At 46.2% G+C, this 16,546-nt stretch overlaps 5 protein-coding genes across 5 annotated transcripts; 1 reads left to right on the top strand and 4 right to left on the bottom strand.

Annotated features, from left to right (window-relative positions):
• Positions 1–20: 20 nt before the first annotated feature.
• Positions 21–920, bottom strand: BDW74DRAFT_160979 (uncharacterized protein). Its single transcript, XM_073725723.1, has one exon. The coding sequence runs from the start codon at positions 721–723 to the stop codon at positions 547–549; it is 177 nt and encodes a 58-aa protein (XP_073579485.1). The 5' UTR covers positions 724–920; the 3' UTR covers positions 21–546.
• A 562-nt stretch (positions 921–1,482) lies between these two features.
• On the bottom strand, positions 1,483–2,654 carry BDW74DRAFT_182343 (alpha/beta fold hydrolase; the record flags this gene model as incomplete). The annotated part of the gene is made up of 5 exons (XM_073730234.1): positions 1,483–1,665; positions 1,787–2,140; positions 2,207–2,226; positions 2,279–2,504; positions 2,559–2,654. The coding sequence occupies 5 exons, from the start codon at positions 2,652–2,654 to the stop codon at positions 1,483–1,485; spliced, it is 879 nt and encodes a 292-aa protein (XP_073579484.1).
• A 4,702-nt stretch (positions 2,655–7,356) lies between these two features.
• Positions 7,357–8,348, bottom strand: BDW74DRAFT_170542 (peroxidase family protein; the record flags this gene model as incomplete). The annotated part of the gene is made up of 4 exons (XM_073727182.1): positions 7,357–7,532; positions 7,602–7,873; positions 7,944–8,184; positions 8,240–8,348. 4 exons carry the CDS (start codon positions 8,346–8,348, stop codon positions 7,357–7,359), a joined length of 798 nt encoding a protein of 265 aa, XP_073579483.1.
• Positions 8,349–8,915: 567 nt separating this feature from the next.
• BDW74DRAFT_182340 (RTA1 domain-containing protein) lies at positions 8,916–10,006 on the top strand (the record flags this gene model as incomplete). Its single annotated transcript, XM_073730233.1, has 3 exons — positions 8,916–9,108; positions 9,171–9,263; positions 9,318–10,006. The coding sequence occupies 3 exons, from the start codon at positions 8,916–8,918 to the stop codon at positions 10,004–10,006; spliced, it is 975 nt and encodes a 324-aa protein (XP_073579482.1).
• Positions 10,007–10,367: 361 nt separating this feature from the next.
• On the bottom strand, positions 10,368–10,966 carry BDW74DRAFT_160977 (uncharacterized protein). Its single transcript, XM_073725722.1, has one exon. The coding sequence runs from the start codon at positions 10,842–10,844 to the stop codon at positions 10,464–10,466; it is 381 nt and encodes a 126-aa protein (XP_073579481.1). The 5' UTR covers positions 10,845–10,966; the 3' UTR covers positions 10,368–10,463.
• Between the last annotated feature and the right edge of the window lie 5,580 nt (positions 10,967–16,546).

Genomic DNA, 16,546 nt, shown 5'->3' with positions numbered 1-16,546 from the left:
GGGGGGGGGGGGGGGGGGGGGGGGGGGGGGGGGGGGGGGGGGGGGGGGAGCGCTCTTCTCACCTCGTGCTTATGATATTTTGTGTATACAGGATGGCTTGTGCGTGCTTTACCTAGGTACCTAGTCCGTGGTAGATAGCCGTCGAACTCCAAGGTTAAGAGGTCATTTTGACATGGATCCGTGTGAAAGCGAAATACAATGGAACTCACCATTATCAGACGGGGCTTCAGAGGACTGATCTATTACAAAGTCAAGAGCTAGAGAGAAAGACCAACGACGTCCTTTCCCTCCTTCGAATGGATTTGCCACAGAGGATGCTGGAACATATCATAGGTAATAAGAATCCAATAGTCCTCTACGACCATATACCATATCCTCCATCTGAGCGGGTCGGACAACACAACAGGACAGGGTCGAATCGCACCAAAGTCCCGACTGGAGTCAAGTACTTGAGCAGAAAATGCTTCTGAATACTTATTAACATGCCTTGCTCTCCGTAGACGTGTTCTGTGCCCAGCCACTTCCGGCTTTTCGCTTTGAGCTATGCTAGTCGACCCCTGCGACCACCACCACAATCAGAACCATCACCGTTCCTCCTTTCTTAGGGCTCCATGCCCTGGTCGCTCCACTCGCGAGAACAACAAGGCCGAAAACACACAACGCCGCTGTTGTTGATGCTGGACTGGGCGAGAGTGCGAAGCGGTGTGACCACGTTCTGATCATGGCCTTGATAATCGTCTGTACTCTCAGACGTGGAGACAATGGCCAATCACGGGGATGATTTTGTCTGTCTGAAGAGAGTGTGTGCTCTTTTCCGAGCGATCGGGCTGTATGTACCTAGGTAATCCAGCCAGCGCGGGCAAAGGAACGGGCAACGGCGTTTCCAACGTACAGGACAGTGCGGGTGTGGTGCGTTATGGAGAATCTCCCTGTTTTGAAGGCGGAATATATTGTGCTAAAATGATACTTGGAAACTTAAAAGTCCAGCAGTCATATTCGATTATAACCAGGGTGGGATAGAAGTGCAGTGGCAGTCGGCCGCTGTCGGCCGCCATCGGCCGCCGCTACTGTGCTATGGTATGGTATTCGAAGGTGTACCATAGTGACTCCTCACTCCGGGAGGGGAGAACTTAGAAGAGTCTGGGTATTTGCGAGCCGGGACGCTTTTGTTGGGCAGTACAGTAGGCGATGGTCCTTCCGGCTGCTCGGGCGGCCTAATTCATATCCTTCTTTTGACACCTGGCATGCTGTTTAGGTACTAAGTCATTATCACGGGTACGTCGGGTGAGTTGGCGCTGTCCTTAGATTCTACATGTTCTATAACCATATGCATTACAGCTTGCCATTGCCTTGATGTAAGTAGTAGCAGTCAGGCACTGCCAATGTCCTAGCACTGAATATGTGCTGCCTTTATCGGATTGTCTCCCGCGGCCAATGGCGCGAGTGGCCATTTGAAACCTCGACGGGCCATCATCAGGTCACTCAGTTCAAGCCGCTGTACTTCCCGACCATGTCTAGAATGGCGGCATTGACGATTTCCGGGTGTGTTGCACTGAGGTAATGGGTCCCCCCCTGCACAACTTCCAACTTGGCCTCCGGGGACCGCGTAAAAAGGCGAATCTGCTCTGCGGGCACGGTGGTGCCGAACTCGGTATCTAAGGTTCCCTAAGGTTCCAAGGTTGATACCTGTTAGTTTGAGTTTGCAATACGTACAGCGAGAGGAGGAAAATCATATAATATCAATAACAAAGGCAGAGGGTTAGGATGGATGAAAGATGGAACCTACCTGCAGCCAGTGAACAGGGCACCTGATATCTCTCAGACGAAGCAACAGCGCGTCCCGCTCAAGAAGGCAGATCAACGCCATGCGCACCTTCCTCCGTCCCTCATCACCCTGATATATCGCCTGCAATGTCTGAACCCAGAAATCCGCATTCTCGCCTGTCGCGAAGGGCCCGAATCCCCCTGATCCAACGACCCGGCACCAGCTCTCGTCCACAACAAAACCTGGTGTTTCGCAGTCACTGTCCCACAGATCGATCAAGGGCTTTAGCTGCGGCAGCGGTCTCCAGCATCCCTTCCGTTGGGAATCCTCAGATTCACAATCCATGTGTGTTCCAACCGGGATAAGACCGAGGATCTAACCAGTGACCGTGGCAGTAACCAGTTAGCGAGTCGAGTCCCTACACTACATTAAGCGCAGTACAGTGCATTCGCTCGAATACCCTACTGCAGTGGGTGGAAACCTTTACTGGAAAGGGGCCGGGGGCTCACTCACCATATCCGGCGCCAAAAGCGCCATCCGCGCGACAATCCACCCCCCCCTGGCTTGTCCCCTGCGCGAATGCCTTCTTGATACCTAGCCCCTTCATCACCTCCAGGGCCATGATGGCCGAGTCCCAGTAGGTAAAGTGCTCGCGGGCACCTGCAGACCTTAAGCTTATTGAGCCATGGCCTAGTGGCTCAATGGCCAGCAGGTTCACGGTGGCGGTGAGCCTCGCGTCCTCGAATTAGGATTCGAATACCGCCGATGTTAGAAATAGGGGGTTGATGAGTACGCAGGTTGGTTTGGAGACGGAGTATTCGCGGTTGAGCTCGTATGCGGCCTCGATGTCGCCTAGCTGGGGGAGGTGGACGGTTGTGGTTCTCGACATCCTGAGCTCGGTTGGATATGGTATGTAATGGGCAGGGGCAGGGTTGAACACGACGGGAGGCGCAGGAAAGGGTAAATTCTATATAAGCAAGGAGTGGCGTGGTGACTGGTACATATATATGTATGTACATGTATAACCGGACATACCGTAGTCCACGTTATCATAGATTATGGTAGGTTGTCTTTGTGGATACCAGGGCCTCCATACCAAGAAAGCGCGGCGGCCGACACAGACCGTAATTTGGAAACCCCCACCAGACTTAAATTTAAGCCATCTATGCCGAGACCTATCGCCTATGGCAGGGCTCAGTGAAGTGACAAGTACCGTATATTACGAGGGTAATTCCACCGACGTCTATTTTCACTACGGTACGGGTACGGTTGACAGCGATTGATTTCTCCTTGCTGCTCCTGGTCGTGGAGCTGGTTACTCACGGTCGCTCTATCTTAGGTATGGTAGATTAGTATTAGTACCGAAGCGAGACTTTCTCTACCCACCATATTTTCGAGTATGTGCTAAACTCTTCGTCGTAGGACTTTTCGATGCACTCGCACTCGCACTTGGGCTTTGGTCCATATTGTACTTTTGCGAAGAAAATCATATTAGACGAACCGTGAAATTTCTTTGTTACAATAATAGGTACTTTACCGATACTTGGGCGGGGGACTTCTATTTCTTTGTTGCTGGCCGGCTTCCTCCTCCCCTTAAGAGGCAATGACACTCGACACAACTCAATAATAAGACTAATCAGTAGTCTCTTCATTAGGGATTATCTTCCTTATAACCCCACCCCGGACAGTAATGCAGTAATCCCTGTGTCTCACTTTGGGTTCGGCATATGCTGCTTGCATATGCAGGTGCGGGTAGGGCTAGCCCGGGGAACCCTACCATAGACTCTCTATGCCTGCCTATATTGTTCCTCAGTAACTGCGAAGCAACATTAAGACCTAGATAGTATATAAACGTTGTTTAGAGCGTACTATACACTGTAGTTCCAGCCCTTTGTAACACCCTACAAGCCGCCGCACACGCCTCCACAGCAAAACACAGTGGCACTATCCGCCGACAACAGGCTTGCTAATGGGGTATGTACCTGTTAAATAAAGAATGGAGAGAAGCAATGTCTCTCCGACAAATCTCTGTTCCTACAGTAAATCACGTGTTTCACGGTCTTGCTACGGACACAGACGAGACGGCGTCCGGCCATGGTCTGAAAACCCGACCGAAGCCCAAAAACACTCCAGAAGCACTAAAAGATGCTCGCTGGGCACGCAAAAAAAACATACAACAGCTGGGATTCGCATGTGGTCACCCACCATACTACTAACCAGCCGGCGTGTGGCTTAAGTACGGCTGAGCGGACGGGAAGCCCTGTTCTCCACACCCTGTGGTCGTATGTACTTGCTTTAAGCAATATATGCTACATATTTAGTAAACAAAATGTAAACTAGGTTCTCGCGGCTTGGATGAGATTAGGGTGAGTAGAGTGAGTACACAATAGATAGCGTGAGTAACCTGCTGCCGGCTTACCTACATTGTGGATAGCTTGTAAATGGCGATGTTGACAGAAGAGTGGCCTTTTCTGCACTGGTTCGAGTGAATGACCACAAAGCAAGAAATACCAACCATCGACTTTCTTATCACCATAGAGACCTAGGTACTTCGTGGAGCTTTCCTGCGGTTCATGGATAGCCACGAAATCTACCCGATCTGTAAAGCGGGAAAACTTTCATATGTAGGTCATTGGAGGGGACTGGCAGGATAAATACGCTGGTTAGTACAGCAATTATATCCCAATCAACAAGCATTATAAGGATTGGTATAAAAGAAGCGAATTGTGTAAGGTTTCAGGTCACAAACTGATTAGCCAACCAAGAGACTATTTTATACCACCATAAAATGAGCTTCGTGATTCTCAACCAGGTCCCGACTTGTCTAACAATAAGGACATGGTTTTCGACATTATCCACGTCGGGCCTTACTGGCGAGCAAATCACTCCAGCCAGTCATACCTCGCCATTCTATTCGAGTATCATGCCCTCTACAAACAGTCAATCGATCACCCTCCCAGTTCTGGTCAGAGCAAGCCCGCCAGCTCCTAGACTTGACAAGGACTTCCACACCCATACATTGGATCCCCCGCGAACGGCGACAGCGCTCGGTTCCTTGGCGGCAAGCTCAACGCTTCAATCCACTGCGTCGATCGATACGCCATTGAGGACCCAGACCAAGTCGCAATCATATACGAGCCAGAATCTGACATTCGTTGGGTGAGCCCCATCTTTAACAATAAGCGGCGTCAATACTAACAAGCCCCGACAGGCGCCTACTTGAGAAATCAACAGTTTACTACTAGCCACTTGGTGTTTGTAAACTGTAATGCGGCTCTTCAAATTCATTGGGACTGGGCCTGGACCATGCAGGATGTTGTTATCGAGAGCTGCAGTACTGGAATTATTATTGTTGGTGGAGTGAGTCATGTAAACCCTACATAAAACATTTCTCCCATACTCTAACATGTCTTCATGGCGGGTGGCCCTTTCAGCACTGGTCAAGGGGTAGGATCCTTGCTATGGTCAACGCCATAATTACAAATACAGTAATTGGAATCACTTCAGTCCTGTACAGCGAGAACTCGAGTGCACTACTTTTGCAGAATATTGGATTCTATAATACCCAGGACGCTATCCTGGATAACAACGTCAACAAAGCCCTCGTTCCCGGCAGCAATCAAACCAACCTTGACTCCTGGGGTTTCAAGATGGCCAATGACCGAGAAGGTGCAAGATTTGTCTCTGGTGTCAATCTACTGGCATCGAACCGCTCTTCATCTCTTGTGGGAGACACTGTCTACAATGTTGGACGCCCTAATTTTTCAGCCGTCGGCGGCCAAAGTACAATGATATTGGAAACTCCCAAGTTCTGGATGTCAAGGCACTCGGCAAAATTGACAACATAACTCTGTTGAATAGTATCCTTGCCCGTGGTGCTAATATTTCCTGTATTGTTTTCTTTCCTTATGGTGTCTATATTATAAAGGATACGCTGAAGATTCCGTGTAACTCTCAGATCTGGGGCCAAGCCTGGTCTCAAATCATGGCAATTGGTTCTAATTTGAAAATGCACGGATTCATCGGGTCGCTGTGAAGGTTGGGAATGATGGTGATGTTGGTGTTGTTGAGATCCAAGATCTCCTTTTTAATGTCTCGGGCCCTGCTGCAGGTGCTGCACTGGTTGGGTGGAATATTCATGAGTCATCTCAGGGCTCAGTTGGGTTATGGGGTATGGATTCTCTGGTGCATTCTACAAACTACTCTCTTCCTTGTCTAAATGCGATACTAACAAACATAGGCTCTCACTTTCGGGTCGGTGGTGCTGCAGGCTCTGCTCTGCAAGCCAAAGAATATCCCAAAAGGAGCAGTGTCAATAAAGCCTGTATCGCGGCTGACACATAGCTCCTCTGCGTATTTAAAGAATATCTAGGTCTCGACGGCTGACCATGACCTAAATGTTGTTTCCCAGAATCAGCTTGATGTTTATTCTGCTCGTGGAATTCTGATTGAAAATTAAGGTCCTACTTGGCTGTAGGGAACAGCTTCCAAATACCAGGTCTTCTATCGATATGAGCTCTACCAAGTAAAAGACATTGTTTTGGGTATGATTCAGAACGAGTCTCCCTACTACAAGCCAGTGCCGCCGCCCCCCCCCCCCCAAACCATTCACTCTTGGCCTTTTCTCAGGAGACCCGGATTTCAGTAATTCCAATTCTACTTCCATAACCTGTCCTTTTGCCTGGGGATGCGGATCTTGGATTTATCATCCGTGCATCTCAGAGCTAGTATGTTCACCACATAGCCAGCCTGCCACTTCCCTTATATCCCATTCTGATACTGGTTTCGAATGTAGGCTTTTACAGTTGGCTCTTCGACTATTCTCAGGACTGCGTGGCTAAGGACTACTGCCAGGACCGGATTCTCCAGATCAAGGAAAGCTATAATGTCTGGATCTACAACTTGATTACCAAGGCTACTTCAGAAATGGTGAGCCCTGTCGATGAAGTCCCAACATACGCCAAGAACAATAAGAATGAATTCCTTTCCTGGTGACACATGTGACTCCATTGCCCTGGCGTACAGCGGGTTATCGGCAGCCTTGGAGTCTATTGTTGATCCTCTATCGATTGCCAGGCACGAGCTTGAAATGCGGGAAATGGTATGTGCCTGCAGAAGGCGAAACCTGTGCTCAGATCTGTCTTGAAGAGTCAATCACGTTTGCCCTATTTATCCAGGTGAATCCATCGCTTCTAGGCTCCGATTGCTCTACTGCTTTGGCTTTTATGTATGCTTATTGTGTCGCCCTTAATCCGGGATGGTCTGGTTCCCAGGCTCCGTGTGCCTCGAGCAGTGTTGTCCCGAGTCCTAAGTAGGACCCATGTCTCCTTGTCTTAAACGAGAAGGGTTACAGGTCTCAGGCCTATGGTTATGGATAGGTAGCGTGCTATAGTAGTATGTAGTCGGGAAAGTGTGCAGCAAAACAAGGAAATTGAGTACCGTAAAGTCTTGACATGCTAGTACACCTTAATGATATAGACTGAATACGGCTATTTCTGACAACAAACAGTAGACGTGGAGTGGGGCGCATTGGGGAGCAAGCTGCTGCAATAATATATAAAGCGGCAGAATCACGGCTGTCTCTCCTATTCTCAAATGGTGCGCTCGCGACCAGTGTGCAAGCTCCCACGTCTGACTATATCTCCCTGCTCGCGTGTGGCACTAGAAGTAGCTTCCACGATCTGTTGGAGCATCGAGCTCAACTCTTCGAGGGTGATGGTTTCGTTGCGCTTGGTCCACCCTAACTCAGTAGGGAGACGCTCGTTTTCTATTTTCATGGCTATGTCAGCGGAGGGGCGGAACATAATTGACAATAACTAAGTCATAAGTAACATACCGAACATGTACTCAACCCAAGATCTGTCTACCGTGCCAGACTCCTTGTCTCCAAGAACAATAAGGTAGGCCGCTGTCTCGCCGTAACTAAAATCTTCGCCAAGCTGGGACATGGTATAGTTGGGATTCGTGGCTTTGCTAGTATTCACTCGAGCCTCGCGTGCTATGGCAGCGGACTGCACATCAATGATATGTTCAGGCCAGTAAGACCGTGTCTCGTCGAAAACCTTTTGATTAAAATCGTGGTTGTCGCCAAAGTAAGCGTCCTGGCGACTGATATGGCGCTTGGCGTTAGCTGCTCCTAGTGTATCATCATGCGTTAGGACAGAGATATAAGACATACCTCAAGCTAGCATCGTGCTCCAAGATGTTGTGTCGGCTCAAATGGTTGAGATTAAAGGTGGTAGCGTTGGCGTCCGGGTTTGTGGTCATCGCTTCCTGAAACAAATACACTGCGAGCTCTTCGCCAATGTTTAGGGCTGTACCTAGAGCCTCGATAGTGCGTTGTTGAGAGATGTCCTTGCCGTCATGGGGGAGGAAACCATGGTTGGCGAGTGTGTTAAGCATAGGGCATGGAGCTCGAACTATGGGTGTTCTTTAGCTATAAGCTTTCCACAGATCAGGTAGACGTAGATATACCAGCATCAGGTCCAGGACGTGACCAAGGAAGCGAATATTGTAGCGGAGGAATTGAATGGACAAAAGCCTGCGAGAGCCCTGCCGTAACGAGAACAAGTAAAAAGTTCATTGTGCACTCTTTTCTCGCTCGGTTTGATAGTTCTTTGCATTTTCGCACTGAGATCCAGCGGACTTATATACCTACAGGTGGACAACGATCAGCACAAGACGACAAATTACGAACTCATGAGTGGCCAGCGCTAAGGTGCTGCAAATTACAAATTGTTGAATATGGAAAGGTACAATGCACAATCCCCCCGCCACATCTTCTCATGTCAGGGCAATTGACGCGTCGCGGGCTGTGAGGAAGATTTCCCTTTCGAGGGACCCGGATACGGCCGCCTAATCAGACTAGCGTATTTCCTTTTCGGGATACGGATACGATGACGTACCACATTCCTACAGGTTTTAAGTATAGACTCAGGACTTTAGCCCCGGTATCAGGCGGGACAGCAGACGTAGCACTCGAGACATCGGAATGCCGAAGCTATACGCGTCTCTCAAGTAACCAAAGCGGCTGTGATTTGTCTGGCCCACTATCTTGTGCTTGGCTTTTACATGGCTGTGTTTTAAAAGGGAGCGCTCAGGACGAGCTCTCAGCTGCTGCTGTTCAATACCTTAAGTTAATTCAAACGCCATGAATCAAGACTACAGTAGCAACTCATGTCAGGCCTACGTGAAGGGGTCTAGTACTTCTTACGGATATGTGCCTTCTTTTGCAGCGGGTGTTGCGTTTGTTGCCCTCTTCGGCTTCTCCATGGTAGCACACACCGCGCAAATGGCCTTATTACGATCATGGTGGTGCGCTGTTTTCGCAATCGGATGCTTAGGTAAGTGTCTGAGCGACGCCTGGAGAAGGGTTATACAAATTACTGATCTATTCTTATATCAGTGGAGATACTCGGCTGGGGCGCTCGGATATGGTCTAACAAATGTCCATACGCGCAGACACCTTATCTCATGCAGATTACCACATTGATTATTGGTGAGCATATTCCTTACGAGGGCTCTTATGCTTCTTAAGCTGATAATCGTATAGCACCCACCTTCTTTACGGCGGGAATTTATGTTCTTTTGGGGCGATTGATCCGTATTTGCGGCCCTCAGTCTTCAGTTCTTTCGCCAAAACTGTATCTCTGGATATTCTGCACCTGCGACATCATTTCCTTGGTTGTTCAGGCAGCCGGAGGGGGTATGGCGTCCTCCGGAGGAGGGGGTGAAGGAGGAGGTCAATCGTCGTCTTCCTCTTCCTCAGGAACTACATCATCAGTGTCTACTCGAGCTCAAACCTCATCCAGCAGCAGCAACCAAACCACTGGAACCCATCTTATGGTCGGTGGCATTATCTTTCAGCTCATCTCAATCACCGTCTTTGTTGGTTTTGCGGTAGACTTTCTCTGGCGCGTCCTGAAGAGATCTAAGTCTTTAGTCCCCAAGAGTCGGACTATGCTGGCACTCTTTGCTGCCACGGCCTTCTCGGTTCTCTTGATTTATATTCGGAGCATCTACCGCACGATTGAACTGATGGATGGTTGGACTAGCTCGACGATGCAAAATGAGAGTCTTTTGATTGGACTGGATGGCGCGATGATGGTGCCTGCAGTCATCATCTATAATCTTTTTCATCCGGGTTGGATGCTGGCGAAGATCGAGAGAAATGCGGAGCTCCCTACTCCCATTCCTTTACTCAATGAGCAGGAGCTTACAGAAAGGCGAGAGCAGCATTAAGAGTCCAATAAACGGAACCTCATTTAACAGAAACTAATGAGCTTGTCTTACTCCTGATGCCTTTCTTCTGCTTGAGTTCTTCTCTGTCTGTCGTTTGCTTTGATGATATTTTTTTTTTTATCTTTTTTTGCCTCGGCCTCGTCATAGTACAAGCTTAAAAGTCCCAGGATTAGAACGTGTTCAACTTTATCGAATCTTTTTCCGCGTGTCATATTTTATCCTATGTAGGCTAATCTACTCCGTTGAACAATTATCCTATGCAAGAAATATGTAGCCTAAGTATTGTACTAGCTGGGAAAGGAATTATAAATGAATATTTCATAGGAAAAAAAAAAAAAGCCTCATAGTCAATGTACATTGCCTAAGAACCCAGATTTCAGATCAGTAATTCAACGGCCTTGCCTACATTATCTTCAACATGAAATTGGAAGTACAAAGGAGAATCAAGAGAGACAAGTTAACAAACAACCTTCCCCAAAATAACATCCCTAGGCCATCTCAACACCTCCCTCCCTCCTTCATCAAGTACCCCACCAAGAATCCCCTCGATTCCAGTGAGAATATGTTCCGCCCACCCGCGCGCAAACCACGGATTATTCAGCTGTTTAAACAATACGAGAAAGACTGCCAGCAAAAGCAGCGGCATGGGTTCTTTGCGCTGCAGCGCGTCGAGCCCGTCACCTAGGAGCGAGGTCCAAGTCCAAATTATGAATGTCAGTTTTAAATCTGGATTTGCACTTGATGAAGGCGGTGTTGATTCCAGGCTTGGCTCTGTGGTAGCTGATGATGATGGTGATGATGATGAGGTAGGTATAGAGGTGCAGATGCCGAGGTCCATAAAAGCTCGGTGGAGAAAGGAGAGGGTGGTCAGGTATTTTTCTTTTAAAGGATTGGCGGCGAAGTGGTTAAGCAATAGATCTATGCATGACTGGATGGACTGACAGCAGGAGGGGGAAAGACGGGATTTGATTGGATCATGCGAGTGCGAGTGATTTTGACAACCTTTGTGTTCGAGTTCTGGTTTCTTGGTACCGACTGACTCTGACTGGTGAAGCTGGCATCCTTTGCGGGAGGTGTGAGGTCGTAGCTCGTCTAGACAGGAGAGGGCTTGAACACCCTTAAGCAGCGATATCCATTCGGATGGTTGATCGTTGATCGTTGAGAAGAATAGATAGTTTCCTGTTCGCGGCCCTCGAGCCAAGGAGATGAAGCAGAGGAGAATGGAGCCAATCCAGACATTGTGACTGGTATGTGGAGTTAGATTGGCTAGGGCTTGTGATAGGGCTTGAATGCCCATGGTATAGTGGTGCTCTATCTGATTGTTCAGGTTGGGGTCCAATGGACTGGAGATGTCAGAGTGAGGGGATCTCCTCATATGAAGGCCAGCGAGAGCGAAAGACAGATGCAGGACAAAAGAGGATGAGTACCATACACGAGGGACGAGGGTTTGCCAGAAGTGGAGACTGCCCTGGTCCTCAGCAAGAGTGAGGCAAGTTGAAGTAAGGAATTGGTATTGAAGTTTGAGGTCGAGAAGGGTGAATTGAGCTCCAAATGGAGGAGGTGGATTTTGTTCCAGCTGCGGCTGTTTGCCATATGTCTCTATATGAGGTGTTGAAAAGGGGGGCAGCAAGCGATCCTGGTACTCCGATTGCACAAATTGAAATTTTATGTCTTGACTTGAAAGATTGTTTCCGGAGGGGGAAGCCCCTCCCTTGCGCGCTGGAAAGGAATAGTCACACACAGATGAGTGATTGATGCAGTTTGCGCACTGTGGTTTGAGCTCATCACACTGCAGCCTCGTGTTAGACACCAGAGGTAGAGTAAAATGCTCTATTTGACAGAAATTTACCTTGATGTGGCGCCTCTTGCAGGTGAGACAGCCGGACCGCGATTTCCGGTGTGATTTTCGCGAGTTCCGCGGTTGCAAGCCATCGAGGCGCATCATTTATGGACTGCACGACAATGGATCTGGACCTGGTGTACGATAGAATAGCTAGAAGACTTGAACATTATTCTGACAGACAAAGCCGGCAGTCTTCATAACCAATTGACGAGTTGATGACGCGTCTATGAGGCGGCTGAGCCGCCTGGGTACACTCCACGACCCACATGATTTTAGTATGACTTAGTTTGCTCATAACAGGTAGGCCTAGTCCTCGGCTTGATGAATGTCCCTATAATAAGCACAAAACTTAGCTCTAGGGGCTGATTATGAATTTAAACCGGCGCAGAGAGTTATTTTGGTCCATGGCATCTCAGCCATCCAAGAAAGACGAGCGAACATGGGGGTACTGTTCGTAAGAGGTCTCAATCACTTTCCGCACAAGAACTGTTACAGTGCGGATACGAGAACGCGTTATCAGAAAGAAATAACAGGTTGCAGACGACCAGCCCTTATTCATCTATCTTGGCCGATACAGTGATTCTATGAGGGCGGTGAATACCGGCGAAGAAACAAAACAGAAGAAAAGGCGCACGCAACCATCCTCTAAGCCAGCCACAAAGCACAAACCGGCCCCAGCTGCGATGATGGGCCACAACGCCATGTTCAGTAAGCTCACCAGCATAATCTGCTAGGTAACTCGCAGATAAGTCAATTCCTACAGCCACGGAGACGAAAATCCTCCAATTTGCTGCTGAGCATTGCGTGTTGGACAACAGGATTGTAGTTACCTGACTCATGAACCTCAACAAAAATCCTATCACCCGAGTCCCTTGTCATGGGAGCATTATTCGATCGATAGGGCTGGTCTGCCTCCGCTGCCTCTACCAAGCCATCGTCAAAGAAGAGCTCCCTTCCGCCAATGTACCCAGCTGCCATCCGGCTAGAGGACTCGAGCTGCAGCCGGGGGACGGTGGTCATAGTCAATCATAACTATCTGTCAAAAAGTGAGGTCACTAAGAAAAGATGTGGTGCGCGAACAAACATCCGACTACAAATCCCTCCGGCTTGCCCAGCCGTCAATTGTAAAGCAGCACCTGATGGTAGAAAAATGAGGAATTATGAAGTTTGCTGTATCGCCCTCTGCCACAGCGTATTCATTAATGATCTTGTCTGATTGGCACCACTGTGCTTGGATCTCTATCGGGAAGCCCCAGATAAATACGTTTAAGTACTTAGATTCGCTCTAGGCCTTTTGGGCTGAAATGGGTGTCGGCCCGTCCCGCACAAGGGTTTGTCGCCCGATTAAGGGTTATTCCTTCGCGCCAATTTACCAGATCCTTCGAAGCCGAACAATGTATCCTGGCTTGAAAGAAGACTCTACATGTGACGTCTTTAAAGGAAGTTGTTACGATGGAGGGATTTAGAGATGAACCATCGCTAGCCGTCGGCACTGTGAGCGAGGAATCGCGGAGAAATGCAACTTATAGATCACCAAGTCACTAATTGCCTCGCCTGGACAGTACAAAAGAGCGCAAAGAACAGATATCTACCCTAGGCTACCAAAGAATCACGATTAACATTGTACATAGCCTCCCTCCCGTCACAGGAGCCGCAAGCTCGTAGAGACACAAAAACTACAGAGATCCCCACAGTCATTATCCATGCAGCGAACTTCACTGGGCAGAAGGCACTAAACAATCAAGCGAGCAAGCACAGCGAAAATTGTTCAATAACGCGGGCGCTGAAACTTGATGGACCCAGGGGACACCAATAGTAACGCCTTGCACCTTATTTTGATATACCCTGTTTCTCAACAAGGTTACTAAGAACTCTCCTTGCATTAGTTATATTCTAGTTAAAGTTAAAATTTCTAGCAAGGTTAAAAATACTATTTACAGGCAAGTTTACTATAACTCTCTAGTGGTGTAAGGGGCAAGGGACTAACGGCTACTGAGTAAGCGTACAAAGGTTCAGGCAATGTATTGAGCCAATCAGAAGCTTGTATTCAGTCATACAATTTGTGCAGGAATGAGTCGCTGAAGGCCTCCTTCCATGAGCCTTCAGCGTCTCTATGGTCTCTGACTCGCTACCGACCCGGAGCCGAGCTAGGCCTAACCAGGAAGATACGAGGAGAGTGTATGACATGATGTTGACATCGTATGATCCTAATGCCTTGTATAACGTGACATCCTGCAGGACATGAAGGCCTGAGATGCCGATATCGCATGGTAGGCTGGCGCGCACGTGATAGGGCGTGACAAGTGGCTTGTTGGGTTAGAGCGCCAGCTACCAGTCTTGTTCTAAAGCTTTACCTAGTTTGACCCTCATTTCTGGTGCTACTATTAGGTAGTATGATTCATCTGGGTCTCCAGCTAAGGATCAACTCACAGTTTCCAATTCTCAACAGCATACTTACACCACTTATTAGTTACTAGGGCTCTTTTTTATAGCAAACCTTATTTTCCTTAGCTTTTTTTTCTTGTTGGTATTAAATTATAAATTCTTGTATTTTACCAAGTTTACAGAGCTCCACAACTTTTTTTTATCTCTGCTTTTTAAATAAAACTAATATCATGTTATGTAATATATATGCAGGTATATTGCTGGTCAGAATAAAACCTTATAACGTAATTCCCGGGCGTTCTGTCCAACCCCAACAAACTCAACGTGTATACAATTATTAACTTTAAACATCAATTATGGCACCAAAATCGCGTAAATTAAATCAAGATTTAGTTAAGCAAGAGGGCAGGGTTTAATACACTATTTAAGATTTAAAAAACTCAAAATTTCCAAGTACTCGTGCCGCAGCACGTGTTTATAAAATACCTTATTAAATATTTTAAGAAAGATTTTAAGGCGAATAAAATTAATAAAAATATTATAATTACTAGCATAGACTCTTCCTATATTAAGATAATATTTTAATATATTAAATTATATTACTTAATTAATATAAAGCCGCCCCTAGGCCCAGCTAAGTATATAAAATAATATAAATTATATTAAATAATGGTTCCTTAACTTTATTTTTTTAATTAAAAAGAACTAGGTACAGGAGTTTACCTATAAGCGCCCTAAGGTTAAGATATAATTTATTAAAAAAATTAATTTTTAGCAAGTATTATATAAAGACCCTAAAGTAATTTATCTATTTTTTAATAAAATATCAAGGGTTAGAGTTAAGTATAGTATTTTAAATAAAAATACTTATAACTTTAATAAAACTAGCTTTGCTATAAGCTTAATTATAATAATAAAAGTAATATTACAAGCAGATATGCCAGGCAAGCCATAGCTTATATAGCCAGGGAATTAAGAATAGGTTACTATAATTAAATATATTAACTTAATAAAATAGTTAGTTCCCTTTACTATTATTTTTAAAGAAAAGCGCTATATAAAAAAATAGTTTAAGGAATTCTCTATTCCTCCTACATAAAGAATTAAGCTTAGCAAGAATAATTAGACTATAAATATAATTAGCCTTTGCTGGCTTTAAAATTACTTTATTCTAGCTATACAAGCGCGAAGAAGGGGGGGCTATATACTTTTTATTTTAAATAGCCATGGCAGCTATTTAACCCCTGCCTTTAATACCACCTGCAAGGAGTATAATATTATTCCTATTTACATGCCTTCTTATTTATCTTACCTCTTATAACTGCAAGATATTAGCTATTTTGGGCCCTTAAAAAGGCCTATAGGGGGATTATTAAGCAGAAAGCACGTGTAAGGCCCATGACATTGTACATAGCCCTTCCACGAGAACTTAGAGATATCCGCGAGGGGGCAGGTGAGCTGAGGTGTTCCGAACGCTCACCTGAGCGTTGATTATGTAATTACCGGTCTTTGCAATCACGTGACCCATATCCTACTAAAATTTTTTTACATGCCTTACTAATCCTTTTATCCTAATACACTGTTCTAGTTATTTTAAGGAACACCCATATTCGCCTATTATGGCCTAACTTAGCAAGAATGTATGTATAAGTACTTAGCAAGTATTATTTGTAAGAAGCAGGTTCCCTGATGAATTAAAATCAACGTATCTGCGATACCAGCTTAGGGAAAGGAGGAAGTAAAGGTATTTAATAAGAACCTAGTTTATTATATAAATTAATGCTAAAGATTAGAATTCCCCCTTCGCGGGGATTTATTTTTAATACATGCTTAGTTAGCGCTTGGAGGGTGCCTTAGGTATTTATAGATAGTAGGTAGGTGTTATAGTAAGCATGGCCTTATAATTACCCTCCCCCCTTGCAGGCCTTGGTCCCCAAGGCCAGGGTAAGTAATACTAACTTTCTTAAATACATGCATGCAAGCGCTGGTAAAAACCCTCCGCGGTAGTAAAACCTCTTTTATAGGCAGGAAACCTATTATAATATAGGGAAAAGGCCTTCTTGCTAGTAATTACTACTTTTTATGGACCTTCGCGGTCCCTAAGTTTTTTAACTTGCAGGTGCTCTTTACCTAAAAGCCTATTTATAAGGTATTTTACCTTGTAATACTAGTCTTAACTTTATTATATAGGCTATTATAGTTTTACTGCTTTATAGAGTATAAACCTTACTTTAAAGGTAAGTTTATAGCTAAAAGGTAAGGTAAAGGCTTTATTCACGCGGGGTATAAATAGTTCCTTCCCGCTTTAAATC

This window comes from Aspergillus multicolor (genome assembly GCF_047715735.1).
Source record: "Aspergillus multicolor strain CBS 133.54 unplaced genomic scaffold BDW74scaffold_35, whole genome shotgun sequence".
Lineage (NCBI taxonomy): Eukaryota > Fungi > Ascomycota > Eurotiomycetes > Eurotiales > Aspergillaceae > Aspergillus > Aspergillus multicolor.
This window is presented reverse-complemented; position numbering and strand designations above follow the sequence as displayed.